This window comes from Triticum aestivum, chromosome 7A, assembly GCF_018294505.1.
Source record: "Triticum aestivum cultivar Chinese Spring chromosome 7A, IWGSC CS RefSeq v2.1, whole genome shotgun sequence".
Taxonomy (NCBI): domain Eukaryota; kingdom Viridiplantae; phylum Streptophyta; class Magnoliopsida; order Poales; family Poaceae; genus Triticum; species Triticum aestivum.
In genome coordinates, this window is record NC_057812.1 from 87,652,439 (window position 1) to 87,671,576 (window position 19,138).

The window sequence follows — 19,138 nt, forward strand, 5'->3', positions numbered from 1 at the left end:
ACAATGGCGCCAACACCGATGACAGTGCGGCCAGCCAGCGCAGCCACGTGTAAGAGATCACAGTCAGTTTTATGTAAATTTTGTACAAACTTTAACGAATTCCGTAGTGTTGATCAAATTCGTTCGGTTTTTCTAATTTGTTTTGAAACGGATGCGAGCATGGTTAAATCATTGTCTGTGTAAAAAGTTTGGACCAAGTCCGCCGACAAAATAGTATGTCGCTTTTGGGGTTAGCGCCAATGTGGACTCTTAAAACGTCTGCGAACGTACCGACGGACGTGTCATGATGCAGTTTACCGTCCAACACGGACCCCATTTGTTCACACCCTCTCCCATGCAAACGCACCTCCACTCTCAGTGCCGCATTCTTGCGGGTACAAAGCGGGCGCGAGTTGTACTGTAGCCGACATTGAAGCGCCGGCCAACTGAGAGCAGCTCGCGTCGCGTCCCGGTCTCTGCTCTTGTTCAATGCCGGAGAGATGTGACTAGACACGATGGTCTGGGTCATCGACCGGTCGAAGACTACAACAGAGACAAGAAAGTATCATCTCGATGAGGAGATGCTAAAGTACGGCAAGCAGTGGTCTCTAGGCAAGACCACCTCCACCGCCGCCACCTCCGGTAAGTCCCGCCACCAATCTCTCCACATGTCCACGTCAGCGGCGGCCGCGGCCGCACTGCGCGCGGTGCAAGAGCAAGCGAACAGGATCATCCCCGAGCGTCAGGCCACAACCAGGAAGCCCTGCCGCGACCTCGCGCCCTTCCATGTTTGGAAGCCTGACTTCGACAAAGGAAGCCTGCCTTCGACCACACAACGCCACCGCCACCTCGACTGGCAGTTCGCCAGGATTGGCGACGAGTGGCCGCTAAGCGACACCTGCACCGCCAGCGACAGGGGCACGACTGCGGAGGCCTTCCGTGTGGTGGAGGAGGAAGTGGAGAAGCTCCTCCGCGAGCGCCAGGTGACAGGCGGGCAGAGCTATCTCACCTCGGTCTCCGCTCCTGTTTAATGCCGGATATATGTGATTGGGCACGATGGCCCGGGTCATCGACCGGTCGAAGACCACAACGGAGACAAGAGAGTATCGTCTTGATGAGATGTTGAAGTACGGCAAGCAGTGGTCTCTAAGCAAGACCACCTCCGCCGCCGCCATCTCTGGTAAGTCCATCCACGGATCATCCGCGAGCGTCAGGCGACGACCAAGAAGCCCTGCCGCGACCTCGCGCCGTTCCACGTCTGGAAGCCCGACTCGGACAAAGGCGGTGCCGCCGGCCAAGCGTACGAGGTCAGAGCTAAGTATAGGGTAGTTTAGGATTTTTTTTATTTTGTTCACCAGTTAAAATATATTGAACGATGAGCTCGAATTCAACTCACGCACACACAGTAGCAAAGAACGGAGACACGCACGACAGAGTATTTTCTGTGCTGAACAAGTCTTTTCCGTGCTAACTGAAGAAACGCTACAACTAACTGAAGAAAAGCTACAGCTACATTATTCTGGTGCACGTAGATTAACATTAACACTCTGTTGTTGTTGCCCTCCAAGTTACAGATGCCCTCATGATATATTAGCAAGACAATCAACACCGATGTATTGCTCGAATTCGTGGAACCAGCCTATTTAACACGTGTATGATGTTTAAGAGATAAGCAACAACCTGGATGTAGGTAAATACGAACATGTGTAAGCATGTGTAGGAAGAATAACCAACACCAACGTATTTAGGATCAAGTATTGATACTTTAGGCCAGTCAGATCTACAAATCTTGTTGTCCGAATTATAAAGTAAATGGACATAAAAGAAAAAAATAGCAAATAACAGCAATAAATTCGTCACTTCAACTAGGTTCCACATTTTCAGAACGGTGGCTTTCATTATCCATTGAACCTGCATGTAGAAGCAACATAGTAGTAAGTTTCATGACCAAAATGACATAAGTTGCAGCAGATGTTACTAAGAATGTAAATAACAGAATCACATTGGAAGCTGGCCTTTATTGAGGTACTGTGTCATCACTTGGCACTATACGAGCATCTACAGTTTCTCTATATCTCGTCTCATCCAATTTTATTTCTGATCGGCAGTATCAAAAAGCTCAAAAAATTGCTGACATGATAAGGTTCACGCGCCAAAAAAAACATGATATGGTTATGTTTCCACATCATTCCATTCTTCACCATATCAAAATCATCTTGAGGCTTCATCTTCAAAACAATTGACCATCCTGGATAAAGATGGTCATCCACGTAGAACACTTGGTCAACTTGATTTGCAAATACAAAAGGTTCATCCTCTGCCTTTTTACAAGTGTGAATTAGACTAGAGAAATTCACAAGTCTACACCCATACTTATCTATTTGCATACCTTTTCCTTCGGTAACATCAACCCATTCACATTTAAGTAGCACCACTGAAATTCACAATTATATCATTTTTCAACACAATATAAGAAATGTATACTTTTTTCTAGTTCATAAACTGTAGGCTATAGGCAAACATGATTGCAAGTTATTTAGGCTACAAAACTAGTGAAATCATTTGAATATATCTTTGGTTCAGGTTACAGGCAACGAGATTGTACACCATTTCCTAACAATGGTGAACTAGATCCAACAACACAGAATGACAGTAAATTTGTGGACACATTGTACAATCAGGTAAAATCTGTGAACACATAGTACATCACAAGCAGTAAATAGTATAACTAGCCTTCACCTCTTGTACGACAGCAGCGTCCAATTCAATTGTTGAATGACTGAATTTTCATTATGATACAACACCTACAGCAGCTGCCAACGTTGAGCTACTCCCAAACACCTGGAACCATATTGTACAATCTGAATCCTTTGATCTAAAAATTCACTATAAGGAAAAAATTCTAAACATATGGCATGTAAGTGCCCAAATAACATCAATGATGCACGCACAGAACAGATTTAGTTACAGCAGCAATTCCCTCTTAAAAGACAGCTAAGAAACCAACAAGATCATGTAGCCCATGCCTATGTTAGCCAATTCAGAGCAACGCTTGTTCATCCATCAGGCATAAGTCACTACTGTCAATGAAACAGCATGATCTAAGTCATTGTTTTTCTGGCATCGAAGCGTGGATAAATCGTCTGCAAACAGCCATTTTCAGTGCTAGGCTAACAGACTGCGGTTGGGAGTTGGAACATCAAGGTTTGAACTTCTGGAGAGAGCAGATCAATATAGACTAGAGAATCCCTAAAAAGACAAGAGATTAGAAACAAACAGAGTGGACATGTTCTTAAAAAAACTGTACTCCAACTATCCAGAAATAACGCAGTTGAACATCGTCTGGGCACACTTTCCAGTCAGAAGTACCCAAATAAAATGAACGAACTCCTCAGACAGCAGCACACCCAATTCGAGCATTCCTCCAGTAGTAATCTGCACTCAAAGCCCAATTAGGAAAAAGTGGCACATTCATCATTTTTAGTAATTGTGTACGAAACAAACATGAGTTTTCAAGCAGTCAAACCATTGCCCAGCAGACTGCAGTTGTGAACTGGAACAACAAGATTAAAATGTGGAGAAAAGAGATCAACGGAAACTATACACAAATCATATCATTGGCATCTATGCTCGGCATTTTCCTCGAAAGATCATGGATCATTTCTTCAATTGTTCAGAAAATCAATACAACCGAAATCTGATGTCCACAACACTTTTGACAAGACATTACCCAATTAACACCAATGGTGTCCTAAAATAACAGATTTAGTTACATAGCTACACCTATGATTCAATTACATCAAACTTAAAGTTCTAGAAAGAGCAGAGCAAAAGAGACGTTCCTAAAAAATCTTAATCTAGTCAGAAGTACCCAAATAACATAAGTGAAATACTCAGACGGTAACACATCTAGTTACAACACTACTCCAGAAGCGGTTTGGATGGCGGTCATTTAATAGGATAGGCAATTAGTTTACCTATCTTTCTTTTTGTCAGCCGGTTGTGGCATCCTTTGTTTAGCTCTGTCTGAGCTCCTTTTTATCTTTCTTTGGAGACTTTTAGACATTGTTGGAACCTATTTATTTGTTTAATAAAAGGGTCGTATGCATCGTTCTGATGTAGAGGCCGGGGAATCCCTTTTTCAAAAAAAAAAAATCCGATTAACACACGCAAATCCTGGAAAGCAGACGAAGCTGCTATTGCACATAACCAAAAGAACAAGATCAGATACTGATGCCAGATGCATCGTCTAAGCGGGACACAGATGGCAACACTGAAGAAGTTAAGCACCATGTCACAGGTGCTGCAACCGTTCCGGCAGATCAACAATCTCATATTGCTAAAACAAGACAACAAAAGAAAAAGAAGGCACCTTCTGTACAAAACCTAAAGGCAATGTAATGTGCAGAAACTAGTTTTCATGTAGATGTACTGTTGTTGGATAAAACCGAGTAATTGACAAAAAACTATCATATTTCACGTATCCGTCCCACAGGACTATCACATTTTGAAAACTGACCGAAAACTCCAGATTAATACTAATTTTGTGACAAAAAACTATCAAGTTAAGTTGATGACTGTTTTTATGATTTTAAACCTGTTTATGACATGTGGGACCGGGAGCAAAGTCAACTCGGTTTATTTTGACCGTGAAGTTGACCGTTATGACAAATGAGACCCACACATCATCATCAACCTTCTTCTTCCTCCCTCCTTCAACAAGCACCTTATGTGCATCGGGCAGCACCACCGTGCCGACGCGTCGACGCCGGTGAGCAGCGGCAGCCCGTGGCACCGGCGATTCTTCCTCCCCCGATTCCCTCACCCGCGCCGCCACCCACTGCCGACCCTCTTCTGTTCCTCGGACGGACCTTGCCGCCGGGCTACGCTCTCATCACAGGACATGACAAGGGAAGGAGGAGAGGGAGATCCAGCGACGGCCATGGCAGATCGAGCACGCTCCTCCGGGTCCTCCCAACCAGATCCGTCGCCTCCATCCGGCGCGGAACCAGCGACGATGACACGCCCGTGCGTGAGGAGACGGGTGGAGGGGCTCGCGCCGCCGAGACAGAACCTCCGACGACGCGGCCGTGCCAACCCTCTCCTCAGGCGACGGCGACGGCCTTCATTCTCTCTCGGTGGGGAGCTTGCTGCTGCGACACCGGTGATGGGTTGCATATGGTATTCCACACACCGGCGAGGACGACCATGCCAACATCAGTGACAGTGGCGCACGAGCTCGTCACCGCCGGTGGTCTCCATGCACTTGCGCATGCGCATGGTGCCAGTCGGTGGTGGTGCACGCCACCACCCGAGCCTGGGGCTAGAGCTCTACTTGTCCTCGCCGGTGTCCTGCTCTGCTGCTGGTAAGGTGTTCGAGGAAATGCCAACAAGAAGGAGAAGAGGAGGAAGAAGAAGGTTTGGTGCTGACGTGTGGGCCGTTAGCCGTTAGCGCGGTAGGCGTCCCGACATGTGGGCCAGCTCTGTCAGAAAGGGATTTAAAATGGTTAAATCGGTCTTCAACTCGACCTGGTAGTTTTTTGTCACGAAATTAGCACTAATCTGGAGTTTTTGGTCAGTTTTCAAAATATGATAGTTCTGTGAGACGGATACGTGAAATGTGATAGTTTTTTGTCAATTACTCGATAAAACCTGAATTTTGTTCGTACGTTGCAAACCCCGTGGCCAACACCCAAAACAGGACAACTGAAAACACGATCACCAGCTCACAGCAAGAATCCGCTACATTTTTTATTTGTACGAAATGCATATAGTCTAAAAGAAATACATGACCACCAACCCACTGGAAGAACCAAATTTATTTTCCACTTATATGAAACGCATGATGTAAAAAAAATACATGATCATCATCACACTGCAATAACCACTGCATTTTCCATTTATGCGAAGTACATCATCCAAAATGAATGGTGACCGTCGATTCATTTGCAGAACCACAGTGGAATGCTTCATCCCGGAAGCAGTAGCAACCACATCACAGAGATGAATGTCAGAAGAGCGACAGTGCAACGACTACTACAACCAGTCGCTACGAAATTATTCACCCATTGGACACAACGCTTTCAGCAGGTCTGAATCATAGAACCGCGATGCCAAAATAGACAGGTTCCCCCTGTCCTGAGAGCGGAGCAAGTTTAGCTAGCAAAAGAAACACAAGAGCTGATTAGTTTTCTCAACCTACTATATCTATCTATCAAATATCAATATGCAAAAGTAGGCGTCCAGTTCTGCCGGCATTGTGTCTGAGGCAGCGAAACTTCGAGGTGAACTGTCAGGACTCCCACTCTGATCTTTATCTACTTCGCGGCGACATCCGGGTGTCGCAGCGCATCATAGGCTGAATTAGCAGAAATAATGAGGCAGTTAGGCGGCAGACAAATAATCAATATAATGACAAGATCAAGAAGACAAAACCTGAAACAATATAATTATAATGTGCAAGGAACTAAGCTTTATGGACTATCTCTTGTAGGATACAACCTGAATTTTGTTCACAGGTTAGAAACTTAGTATCTTCCCTGCAGTTGCAGACAATTCCCAACACCCAGCAGTTTCAGTTAACTTGTTTTCCGGTACAATTTCAGTGAACTGTTTTACTGTAACAGCTTCGGTAAACTATTTTTCAAACACAAGCAGATCAGCACCCCACTTAAACAAGACCAAAAAAAAAATCATGGCCGTGCAGCAAAAAGTATCTACACCAAAATCTGTACATTGCTCACTTCTTGCCTCCATGGGATAAATGGGAAGTTCTGAGTTCTGACATGGAGGGAGGCTCTCACCAGGGGTCCCGGACAGCATCACGACGATATCGAGGGTCTCGCCGTAGCGGCCGTGGGGCAGGTTGACGACGAGTGGGGTCAGCCTCCCGTAGAGGCCCGCTCGGACGCACATGACCATGTCGCGGCGCTGGCCGTGGATGTCGATGTCGCCGACGCGGCTGGCCAGCGCGTTCCTCAGGTGGTACACGGACCTCCCCCTGATACGGAGCGCGGACCAGCCGTCCTCGTTGTAGAGCCCCTCGTCGCTCGCTCGCACGAACCGAATCCGGCGCCATCCGCCCGGCTTGCGCCCCAGCATGATGACGGAGAGGTCTCCGGGGACGCGGGTCTGCACTTGAGTCGCCAAGAACCCTAGTTATGTATATTCAGGAGATCAAAGAAGCAGGGTGATAATCTGAATTTTCTGATCGAAAACACAAATGCGATCAGGAATGAGGAGCGGGACATGGCGAACTCACCCGAATCGGGCCCGGAATGAGAGGCGGGCGCGCTCTGGGGCGGATCGGCTCGACGATCCAGTGCATCATGGCGCTGACGTTGTCGGTGTACTCGACGCCGACGCGGGCGTTCCACCGGAGGTACCTGCGTAACTTGCCGCTGGCGCGGAGGTAGCGGCCGCCGATGTTGCGGAGCAGGACGCCGTCCCCGGAGCCCGCGTCGACGGCCTGCCACATGATGGCCGCCAGAACCGGCTCGTCGTAGTCGCGCTGCTCGGCGCGGAAGCCGTGGTGTCCGAACGGCGCCGGCTTGGCCGCGGCCGCGAGGTAGCGGCCGTAAGCGGCACCGTGGAGGAGCAGGTGCGAGCCGTCGCCGTGGTAGATGTGCACCGTCCACGCCGCGTTCAGCGAGTACCGACGGCGGCTGATGGAGACGCTCTCCCCGTCGTCGTCGGCGTGGAGGTAGTACGTGTCGTGCACGCGGCTCCGCAGCCGGACGTGCTGCCCGTCGTGGAAATGGTCCATCGGTAGAGGTGGGCACTGCGCGGTGGAGAGGCCATGGCGAAGGCTGTTGGTTAGGCGGTTACGATCGGCCGGGCGCCATCGCCATGCGAGCCTCTGGGCACAAGGTGGGCCTGCAGGCCATTTGCTCGGCCCTGGGCTCCTCAAACCCTATTCGGCACCTTAAGCGCCAGTTTGGGTTTAGTCTAAAAAAAATTGTTTGGGTAAACTGCGAAATCACTAGTTTTAGCATGGTTTTTTTAAAAGCTGTTTTAGCATGGTTAGTTAGGGCATTTACAATGCTGAGCGCTTAAGTAGACGCTTAAATAGGTAAAAGGCAAATAAAATAAGCACCCCCGAAAATGAAAAGGAGCTAACGACCCTTCCCCTCAACGCAGGGCGCTAACTGAGACGCTAAAAATCAGCTAACTACACGTAAGTAGAGACGCTAAAAATGAGCTAACTACACGTAAGTAGAGTCTCCGCTTTCCACGCCGTAAGGCAAAAAACCAAGAAGCACCCAACTCAATTTGTTGCATCGACGCTAGAGGAGAGACCAAGATTCAACCTGGCAACTGCCCATCAGCAGGGATCAAAATCCTAGCGCCCGTTTTTAAGCGCCGCATTGTAGATGCCCTTATATGCCAACGAGTATTATTTATACTCGGCGGAACCAACATAGAAGCGTTGGGTTCAAGTAAACCCAATGGCTTTTGCATCGTAAGTGCGTGTAGATACATGTTTGCCTGACCTGAACCCAGTAAAAAATCCTACCTGACCCCATCAGCCCTGGGCGTAGGACGTCCCTCGGCAGTACTTTCTTCTAAGTCAGAGGATCTTGTTCCCAGTTTTTGTTGAGGAAACCTGACCGAAATCACTAATTAAGGAGTATTCGTTGCAAAGAACACTTCACTTTCCTAGGCCGCGACAAGTGGCGCACATGCAACGTGCCACTTGTCGCAACCTGGGAGTTTTCCCTTTTTTCGTAGATCCGTTTATTCAAAACATTTTATCTCTTAAACCGTGCGTCCAAATCTTGAACCGTTTTCATCATTGGATTCCTCGCGTTGAGATCTTCAAAATTAGATCCCATGTTGATAGGTTTTAACGAAGTTTTTTTTCACGAAAAAACCGGACGAAAAAAAACGGGCGAAAAAATCGAACTGGGAGCACGGTTTTTTTCTCTTTTCGAAAGAGGCACGCCCGTGCCTCTCGCGAAATCACAACCATGCCTCTCGTGGAAGCAAAGCCGTGACTCTCGTGGAAGGAAAAAAACAGAAAACGCGTTTTTTTCCGTTTTCGAGAGGCACGACCGTGACTCTCGTGAAAGAAAAAAAACAGAAAACGCATATTTGTTTCCCTTTCCGAGAGGCACGGTCGTGACTTTCGCGTAAGCACAACCATGCCTCTCGCGGAAGCAAAATCGTGACTCTCACGAAAGAAAAAAAAAACAGAAAACGCATTTTGTTTTTCCCTTTCCGAGAGGCACGGCCGTGACTCTCGCAAAAGCACAACCGTGCCTCTCGCGGAAGAAAAACCGTGACTCTCGCAAAAGAAAAAAAAAGAAAAACGCGTTTTTTTTCGTTTCCGAAAGGCATGGCCGTGACTCTTGATAAAGCACAACCGTGCCTCTCGCGGAAGAAAAACCGTGACTTCTGCGAAAGGAAAGAAAAGAAAACGTGTTTTTTCGCGCAATTTTTTTTTTCGAAATTTTGTTTTTGATCGGAAAGCTAAAAAAGACCAGGAGAAAACCAAAACATCGAAAAAAACAGGAAAAAATCGTTTAAAAACCGAAAACGCGTGTGGAAAAATTAAAAAAAAATCTAAAGAAAGAGTCCAAAACGCGACACGTGGCGAATGGCTGAGAGCGCGCCAAGTAAAGCTGATCATTATAAGGCTCCCAAAAAAGTGCTCGTTAACTAGTTACTCCCAAACCTGACCCTATTAAATAACGTGAGGGCCATGAGAACAGCTAAGCAAAAGACCCAAAAGCCCATGAGAAGTCCATGCCCAGGCGGCCAGGCCTAAACCATGATTAGCAGCCCTTCCTTGGTGACTAGTCATGTACTCACGTGCATGTATCTTATTGAAATCATTAATTAAAAAGTATTTATTACAAAGATCACTTCAATTCTCCTTGTTGCGATAAGTGGCGCACATGCAACGCGTCACTTGTCGTAACCTGAGGGTTTTCCCTTTTTTCGTAGATCCGTTTATTCAAAACGTTTTATCTCTCAAATCGTGCGTCCAAATCTTAAACCGTTTTCATCGTTGGATTTCTCGCGTCGAGATTTTTAAAACTAGATCCATGTTGATAGATTTTGACGAAAAAAATTTCACAAAAAAAATTGAATCAGGAGCACGAATTTTTTTCCCTTTTCGAAAGAGGCACGCTTGTGCCTATCACGAAATTTCAACCGTGCCTCTCGCGAAAGCAAAACCGTGACTCTCGCGGAAAACACGTTTTTTTTCTGTTCCCGAGGAGGCACGGCTGTGACTGTCGTGAAAGCACAACCATGACTCTTGCGAAAGCAAAACCGTGACTCTCGCGAAAGGAAAAAAAAATAGAAAATGTGTTTTTTCCCTTTCCGAGAGGCACGACCGTGACTCTTGCGAAAGCACAACCATACTTCTCGTGAAAGCAAAACTGTGACTCTCGCGAAAGAAAAAAAAATAGAAAAAGTTTTTTTTCCGTTTCCGAGTGGCACGGCCATGACTGTCGCGAAAGCACACCCGTGCCTCTCGCGGAAGCAAAACCGTGACTCTCGCGAAAGAAAAAAAAACAGAAAACGCGTTTTTTTTTCTGAAAGGCACGGCCGTGACTCTCGCTAAAGCACAACCGTGTCTCTTGCGAAAAAAACGTGACTTTCGGGAAAAAAAAAGAAAACGCGTGACTCTCGTGCCTCTCACGAAATCTCAACCGTGCCTCTCGCAGAAGCAAGACCGTGACTCTCGTGAAAGAAACAAAACTCTTTTTTTCCCGCAAAATAAAAAAATCAATTTTTTTGATTGAAAAGCTAAGAAAGACCGGTGAAAAACCAAAACCTTGAAAAAACCCGAAAAAACGTTTAAAAAGCCGAAAACGCGTGCGGAAAAATAAAAAATAATCCGGAGGAAACGCCGAGAGCACGACACGTGGCGAATGGCTGAGAGCGCGCCAAGCGGCGCTGATCGTTGTCAGGCTCCCGAAGAAGCGCTCGTTAACTAGTTACTCTCGCATCTTACTAAAAAACAAATTTGCTAAAAAAATCTAACTAAAAAGAAATGTTGTGTCTATATGAGTTTCTCAAACAAACAAAAAAGTTGGTGTGTATATACACGCAAGCAGCCGCACGCCTCGTCATCTGTTCCTTTTCCTTTTTTTTTTGAGTCTATTTGTTCTTTTTCCAAATCGCATCTCTTCTCTCATCTGTTTGTGTTGCTCGGCGCCTCGTCCACCGTACGCGAGCAGCAAGCAGGTCGCTACAGATCGACAGCGGCAAGAACTGTAGCCCAAAATTTAAGGTAATTAGATCCGCATTAGATTACATTGTCACATCTAATCTCCTCCTTTCTCTTATTTATGTTCTATCTATTCCAATAGATTTGTATCATAGTGTTTTTTTTTTGCTCTAGTTTTTTATTTTTTTTCTCTATGGACTTCGATTGATCTACACTAAGGAGCAGTATTATTCGAAGAGAACTCGGTCATCAGATTCGGATAATGATACAAGCAATGAAAGATAGAAAGAGGTCACTCTAAAATGTGAGTGACTTTACAAACTTCTTTTGCTTGATGGTACTTATTTTAAACTTGTCAAACTAACTTATCCTTCTTTTTAATTTCACAGGAAAATGAGAAGCTAAAGTTAGAGCTTCAGTGCTTGTAGTCATCGTTAGGTGGTCTACGGATCTGAATGTAATTTTTATTATTTCTGGTGTTCATTATATTGTCATGATTAAAAATGAATAGGTCAAAAGTTTTCTCGCAAAAAATAAAAAAAATCCTTGGAGCTACAAAGTTAGGTATGTAAACAAGTGTTTTTATAATTTTATTGAACCGGTTTGTCTTGCACTCTTCAGGGATCCTTTGATTTAAACGAATTTTATAGGATTTCTAGAGAATTGAAATCCTTAGGAATTTTTCCTATGTTGGCCTTTTGATTCATAGGATTGGATCCCGTAGGAAAAATTCCTATGAAATCTTTTGTACTACATTTTATGGGAAACCTAACATCCACTCCAACCTCTTTTTACATTTTCTTTGTTTTCCATGTAACATCAAACACTCCTTGCTAATCCTATATGATTCAAGTTGACATGCCACCCTAATCATATGCTTTTTCTATTCCCACATTTTTAAAATCCTACGAATCAAAGAGGCCCTCAGTTTTTAATGCAACATAATATGTGATATTGTTATATTGTTTACGGGTGGGGTGTTATACTTTTGTTGTAGTTAGACTTTATTCTTCATAAATTAGTATCACGTTATCATAAATAGTGATTGAGCGAACCCAATGACCAATTTTTCTAGCTCCGCCCCTTACTGTAACCATTTAATTTGGATTGGTTAGGGTGCGCCTGCCGATGCAGTAGTGCAACCCACGGGCGACACCGAAGGGTAACTTTTGATACTATTTTTTGAATCTATTTAGGTGGTACCGCAACTCTTTTTCTTAAGTCTAGTGTATTCATGGATCCACACTGCCAGGTGAAAATAAGAAAACAAACATACAGTTTATTCGGTGAAATCATCAGCCATGGCTAAGTTCAATAATTTGCGAAAAAGTAGGTCTGAAACTATGCATATGGATCAGACAAATTTGGTCCCTTGTTAACATCTCTGCTACCACTAAGTATTTCTGCTACATACACTAATTTTATGTTAACTATGAGCATAATGAAATATTTGTTGCAAGTATCCATTAACATTGCTCTACGAAATATTCGCAGTTCATGGAAGTTGGCGAACTGAAGGGCAGATTAACTAGAGTAATAAGTAATTGTGACGCATTGTGTAGGAGGATTACTGAGAAGGGGATGCATTGACGCATTGTTCATGGAGGCGGCGACGGCGGGATCTCAAGGTGGCCATGGTTGGGTGGCGGGTGCCCTCCCTTCCCCCCTCCCCCCGATTAGAGTAAACAGAGAATGATTTTGGACTAAGCTTGAAGAAAAAAATAGTCATTAGCGCCCCCCCAAACAATCATTTATTATCCTCTGCCCCCCTGCCGTTCTCTGGTAGGTCTGCCACTAATTTATAGTCAACCTAACAGCCCATCTATAAAATAAACAATAGCACACTCATACAATAGTTAGTGATACTAGTAGAGTGCCCGTGCGTTGCAACGGGCTCTTGAAATAGTTTGCAAGAGTTGCATGTTAAATTTCATATGTACAAACAATATAACACAAACACAATTATTGAATAATTGAAGTCCATTTTTGCAATGTAAATTGATAACAAAAAGGAAGATTAACAACATGTCCATGTAACAAACTGAGCAATGTTCCAACTAAACATCTATTACAAAACTATAAATATCTAGATGATGCTCTTAAGAAATTCTTTTATAATATCAGGAAAGTTGCCTTTAGTTTCATTTCCACAATGTTTTTAGCAAGTATAATAAAAACTGCTTTCTCAATTTATACCCATCCTGCACAAACAATATATGTAGTTAGTATGAAAATTTCACGCTGATGGTCTTAAAACATGTAACGGACAATACTCACCGTACAAACCGGCTTCAGCAATTCTTTACCGTTCCACCAGAGCATAAAATGAAAAACAAAATAGCCAAACACATTCCTGCAAACTTTTAAATTAACAAAAACAAATATTTTTATTATGAATTCATTACCCGTCTATACTCGTTGGAATACCAAACGGAAATAAACGTTGCCATTTAGATATATCAGAATTCCAACCATGCAGCTTTATTTCGAGTGCTTCTTTGAAATCCCTTACAAAACATTTTAATTTCAGTGCATGCGTCAAATTTTTATCCTCTGACGATTGTGATGTTTGAATAGGGTCCATAATATATAGACGACGTGCCTCTTTGTCGATGACGTACAAGATGTATCGGCCGATGGACGAATAGAGAAGATAAATCTATAAGTGGAGCTATAGAAACAACAATAAACCATGATAACAATAGACAAAATACTTTACTTACCATGTTGACCTCTAGTAGAATGCCTGTGCGTTGCCATGGGCTTTTTAGGTTTTTAGCAATGGAGATAGATTACGTTGTTGTATAAAACTCGGTGTAGTTTTGGCTCATTCCAATGAAATTAACCCGGCCCTTGTCGAAGGATTCTTTTTGAACATCAACGTAATCTATCTCCATCTCTCTCATACCCCGCAAAAAAAGTATTATCATGTGCAACATATATACAAGAAAGAATAATTATTTGTATGCATCTCATCGTGTAAAACTGGATGACTTTTGAGTCCAGTCGCTCATAGTTACATCCGTCACTTTCTCAATCGACATTTTCAAAGCATCATCCGAAACCATCAACTTTTATTATCTCTGACCTACAAAGGTGAACATATAAAAATATAAGAAATAAAAAAAGACAAAGCAGCATGTAGCATTGTCGTCACTTAGAAGGTGTGCCATCTCACTGCACCATTTCTTGCATCTTTTCTAAACTTCCCACATACTCTAAGAGATTATGGCGTATTGTACATCTGATTGAAAAAATGAGACGGCTATCACTACCTCGAGAGATGATGGCGTATTGTATTAGTTGACTGCTCGTGCATTGGAACGGGTCATAAACATTTCAATGGTTTAACACAAATTGTGTATACTGTATACCAGTGGTGCATCTGACTTGCAATCTTTCCTTCCACCACCCTCCATACATGCTTTTAATTCGAAGCACGTAACCATGCAGTTGTACCTAAAGATTTCTGAGGGAAAAAAGGATATGTAATAGGTCCTCGTTGGTATATACATGACCATAAGGTCAAAGCAACCCCAATGTAATCTAACTTAAGCAAAATTGCATAAGAGCTCACAAGTGGACCTGAAGCTATGGTAAGTACAAAATTTAAAGGGTGTACATCTTGAACATCCTACGAGGAATAACAATATTAAGCAAAACCTGAAACAGTAGTTCAGTTCTCGGAAAAAGAAATTACTATTGGCTGAGTAGCTTCAACTTCAGGAGTACCTACCAAGGTTTACATTTTACTACATCCTTCTTAAATGTTAGTCTTTGCATAAAACCTTCAATAAAAAACTATCATGCAGAAATCACATTCTTTATGAGAAACAGACCTCATAATAGAAAATCTGTATCATAATAGAAATTGTAGATTTCCTTGATGGGAAACATACTAATGGTCAGATCCGCATCATCATCACAGTTTCAGCCTCTACCGCTACCCATCATTACTCATCTTGTGCAACCTCTCTTCTTTCTACTTTCACTCCCTTCTCTGGAGTTTGTCTTCAGTAGTAGTAGCATAAAAAGCAAGTCCAGCTCAATGTTGTTAGCAACCTAAAAATGTTTCGGCTCTGATGGCATTTCTAGATGGCTTGGCAAGTTCTCATGCTCGTTTTAATTCAAGATACATTAAAAGTGCATCAGAATTCGTGGCAGAACAGCTGATAGATGTAGACGTCGTACCTCCAAAAGAAGCGGCGAATCCCCGACAAAAATCATAAACCGAACCATTTATAGACAATAGAGCTGGTAGGACATCTTTAAAAAACAAAAAATGTACAAACTTGACCATTGGCTCCTGGAGAAAGAATTGGATTGCATAGTACTATTATTGAAGTAACAATGAGACCATATGCGAAAGGAGAAAAGAAAATAAATATATATGAGCTCCTAGGAATAAATGGCAGAAGTTAAAATGAGCAATGGACATGCAAAAATAAAATGTACTGGTTGCGAAGAAGATGGGTTGAACATGATGCATGTAGGTTAACAATCATTATTTCCTTGGTATCTTGAGAGCTTGGTTAAGAAAAATAAATATTCTCACCAACACAAGGGGCATCTAATCTACCTAGTTGAGTTCTTCACTTCTCTCTGGTTACTCTGGACCAAGAAAAGTTGGAAAGCTAGACTGCAATAGTATGATGTTCTGAGCAGTTTGAACCTGAAGCTAAACCTAAACCATGGCCGGAAGATTAATAGGGTGTTTAGTTTTAGGACAAGCTTATCCTTGCAATGTTACACATGAAAAGGGGGCCGGGACCCTCCTTGGTCCCGCCGACGCATGTAATGCAAAATCCTTCATAGAAAACTTAATCAATATCAGATGTGCATATTTTGCTATCTCAACCATTTACAACCGCTCAAATGATTCTCTATCTCAACCATTTACAATCCCTCAAATCATTCTCCATATTTCTGTTAAAGCTCATTTCTACCTCTTATGCCCGGTTGTGTTTTGACATCAAATGGGCACCCAACGGGCTCCTCAAATTCCAACCATCTGGATAGTCTGGATTCCCCAAAATCTAGTACATCTGTGGGGGAGAAATGTGGCTAAAGTAGATGGGCTTTTTATTGCTGATAATCATGAGTACAATATTACTGCTAACTACTTTAGATAATAAATTAGGGGTATTTTTTAGTAATTCTTGCACAAATACTTGAAGAACCCATATATATATGAGCTTATAATGGACATTATACCTACCTAACCAAAACTAAAATACAATGAATAGCTTCTGAAGCATTACCTAAGGCATATGATCAGAGGTCATACCTGCATGACCTCATCGTCGCAGTAGATCACATCCGGGGAAACACCGTGTTTGGCGAGAAGCAAGGGCATAGAGTGTCCATGTCACTCCCGCCATCATTGACTACCTCACTATGCACAAGTATAGTCACATCACGAGTTAATATAAGAAGTAGAACAACCTTTAATTTCTCATTCTTCAACTCCTGAAGTGACATAAAGAAACCCAACATGCCAAAAAAATCATCTGAAAAGAAAACACAAACAAGATATACTATACACATTCTAGTGTATACCAAAATACATGGACAAACACATGCATCACAATCATGTAAACACAATTCTTCTGTTCTGATCTTATTCTATCTATATTTTAACATTTGAGAAATAAATTTGAAGATACTACACCAATATGTACATGTATCGTTGTGATATCCATGTGGTTAAACATTTGAAACTTCCACAATCAATAGACGTGCTAATATACCTGGATTGTTCACATTAGTGCAATCTGAATATCTATCAATAAAAGTTACTCCCTCCATCCCATAATATAAAACAATTTTGCAAGCTACACAAGGAGTATTATCTTATATATTGTTATTTTCTTTAGTTTTGTTAACAATGCAACCAATCTTACATCACGCGAAGAATTATGAAGGACTAATAGATTAGAAAATGAGGATAATGCTAGTATGCTCTACGTTATCAAGAATTTGCCCTCTTCAGCTTACATGAGCTTGAGGGCCCTGGTGTCATTGATCTCTTTTGCATATTCTTCCTGAAATAGCACAACAATACGGCAGACACAAAAAACTGAGCATTGTAAGTGCCTCTTATTCCTTCCATCAAGATATTAAGGACTGTTCAACTGCTTGTGCACTGATGTACATATTTATCAACATTACATCAGTTTTTGAACTGCTGGATGCCTATGACAACTACAATCTACTATGCCTTGCCATAAAAAGGAACACTATGAACGGCACTTAGCAAGAACTATACCTAACCGAAGTGCTACTACACACTATACATCATAGTTGAACAGGCTTTCAGACTTTTTGTACTCAAAAGCATCCATTCTACTGGGTGAACATACTGCAGACGAAGAAAAGCAGTTTTTTTCAAGAGTTCATGGGAAGTTAATTGCATTACATTAGAGTTAACCTAAAAACTGATATCTACTTTGCCATGATTTAGCTTAGAAATATGCAAGATCTTTCAATACAACATACATGTATAGACATAGATCTTCTAATGTACCAGTGTGGAATAGATCAATCACGACATGTTTGTTAAAAGGCCTACACTGGGCAATAGTCAACCATGGCGACATGTTCTTGTACAATCACAAAGTTGCAGGCATCTAAAAAATCACCAGAGTATGTAAGAGGCGAGACTGCACAAAAATAACATTAAAAATAATAATTCATTTGGTTCGATACTTACAACTGCTACATCACAAGCATTTCATAGTGTGTCAGCTGAAAAAAATCCATCTGCCATCACGCATACAACAGCAATCAAAAGCCAAGCCAAATATTCTATTTCAAAATAGAGGCAGGCAAATAAATTTGTGCAAAAAAACGACCAATAGAGCCAAAGGCAAACCAAGGGAGGGACAAATAAATAGGATAGTACAGTCTATCTTCTATCAACAATGCAGATAGAATATTTACAAATCAACAATAATCAGTTATATGAACATGTAGAACGAACAGTTAGCATTATGTTATGTACCGCTTAAGAACCGTGAAATAATTAATTTGGCTCGCCGCTTAGCACGGTTTCAGACAGAACGAACCCTAAAATCACTGCTTGTGAAGATTTATGCACAACTATGAGGTAAGTAAGGGTAGTATTGCCCCTAAAAAAGGATAGTAATGATCTGCAAAAACCTGATTCAGACAGCAAAGCAACCCAAAAATCAACTAAGTAGTTATCAGTTATCACACTGTTATGGCTACAGAGCAGCAAGCGTCTGAAGGACAAGGATAAGGCATTCACTCTTGTCTAGCCAGTGATAGGACTCAATTCGCTAACAAGGTATATTAACAATATTTCCTCAAACATCAGTGTAGTTACGTCGATCTTCCTTACCTCTGCTTTTGGGTATTCATAGGGGTTAATACCTATTAAACTTCTGTGGGTAAATCTTGTCACCGACGGCCCACCTGCAACTACTTTTGAGGATTTTTTTTCCATTATGCAGGCAGAAGAAAAATATATACATGGCCATTCCGCCGTTAGAGCTGAGGCGCGGTGGCTACACACAAACATTGCTACAGATCTCAGTGCAGGATACTTAGCGATGATTTAATAGATGATGCAGCATAGAACAAACATATAGAAGGTTTAACTAAGATAACTGGCAATCTAACAAGAGTATTTTTTGCAGTTCATTCAGAACTCTACTTAGAACTATTGATATTAAGGTCTCCAGGACAAACTATAATTCATGTCAGCTACCTATCAAGAACAATCTATCCGTGAAATGAGAAGCACCTATATAGAACAACTATTTTTTTCATTGAGGCTATCACAGTACAAAAACTATGGGAAGAAATAGGAGCTTGCAGCTGACCAGAAAGCAGCAGCTTCACCGAGGAAATTAGTTGTGCACACGTGGGAAATCTGAAAATATGGACTGTTAGCAAACACCCTGAACAGAATAGCTTGTCTGAGCTTCACATTTATGGAAGTACAGATGACAT

At 42.5% G+C, this 19,138-nt stretch overlaps 1 protein-coding gene across 1 annotated transcript; it reads right to left on the reverse strand.

The window, feature by feature from the left end:
• Window positions 1–5,751: 5,751 nt before the first annotated feature.
• LOC123152221 (uncharacterized) lies at window positions 5,752–7,876 on the reverse strand. The gene is made up of 3 exons (XM_044571825.1): window positions 7,241–7,876; window positions 6,783–7,110; window positions 5,752–6,337 (listed from the first exon to the last, which is right to left on the reverse strand). The coding sequence occupies exons 1-3, from the start codon at window positions 7,742–7,744 to the stop codon at window positions 6,297–6,299; spliced, it is 873 nt and encodes a 290-aa protein (XP_044427760.1). The 5' UTR covers window positions 7,745–7,876; the 3' UTR covers window positions 5,752–6,296.
• Between the last annotated feature and the right edge of the window lie 11,262 nt (window positions 7,877–19,138).

Bases quoted from the DNA above. Each gene is read 5' to 3' on its own strand.
- LOC123152221 (XM_044571825.1), bottom strand. From the start codon at position 7,744: ATGGACCATTTCCACGACGGGCAGCACGTCCGGCTGCGGAGCCGCGTG. The intron at 7,111-7,240 runs GTGAGTTCGCCA...ACTCAAGTGCAG, and splicing joins TCATTCCGGGCCCGATTCGG to ACCCGCGTCCCCGGAGACCT. The intron at 6,338-6,782 runs GTGAGAGCCTCC...CTGCTAATTCAG, and splicing joins GATGCTGTCCGGGACCCCTG to CCTATGATGCGCTGCGACAC.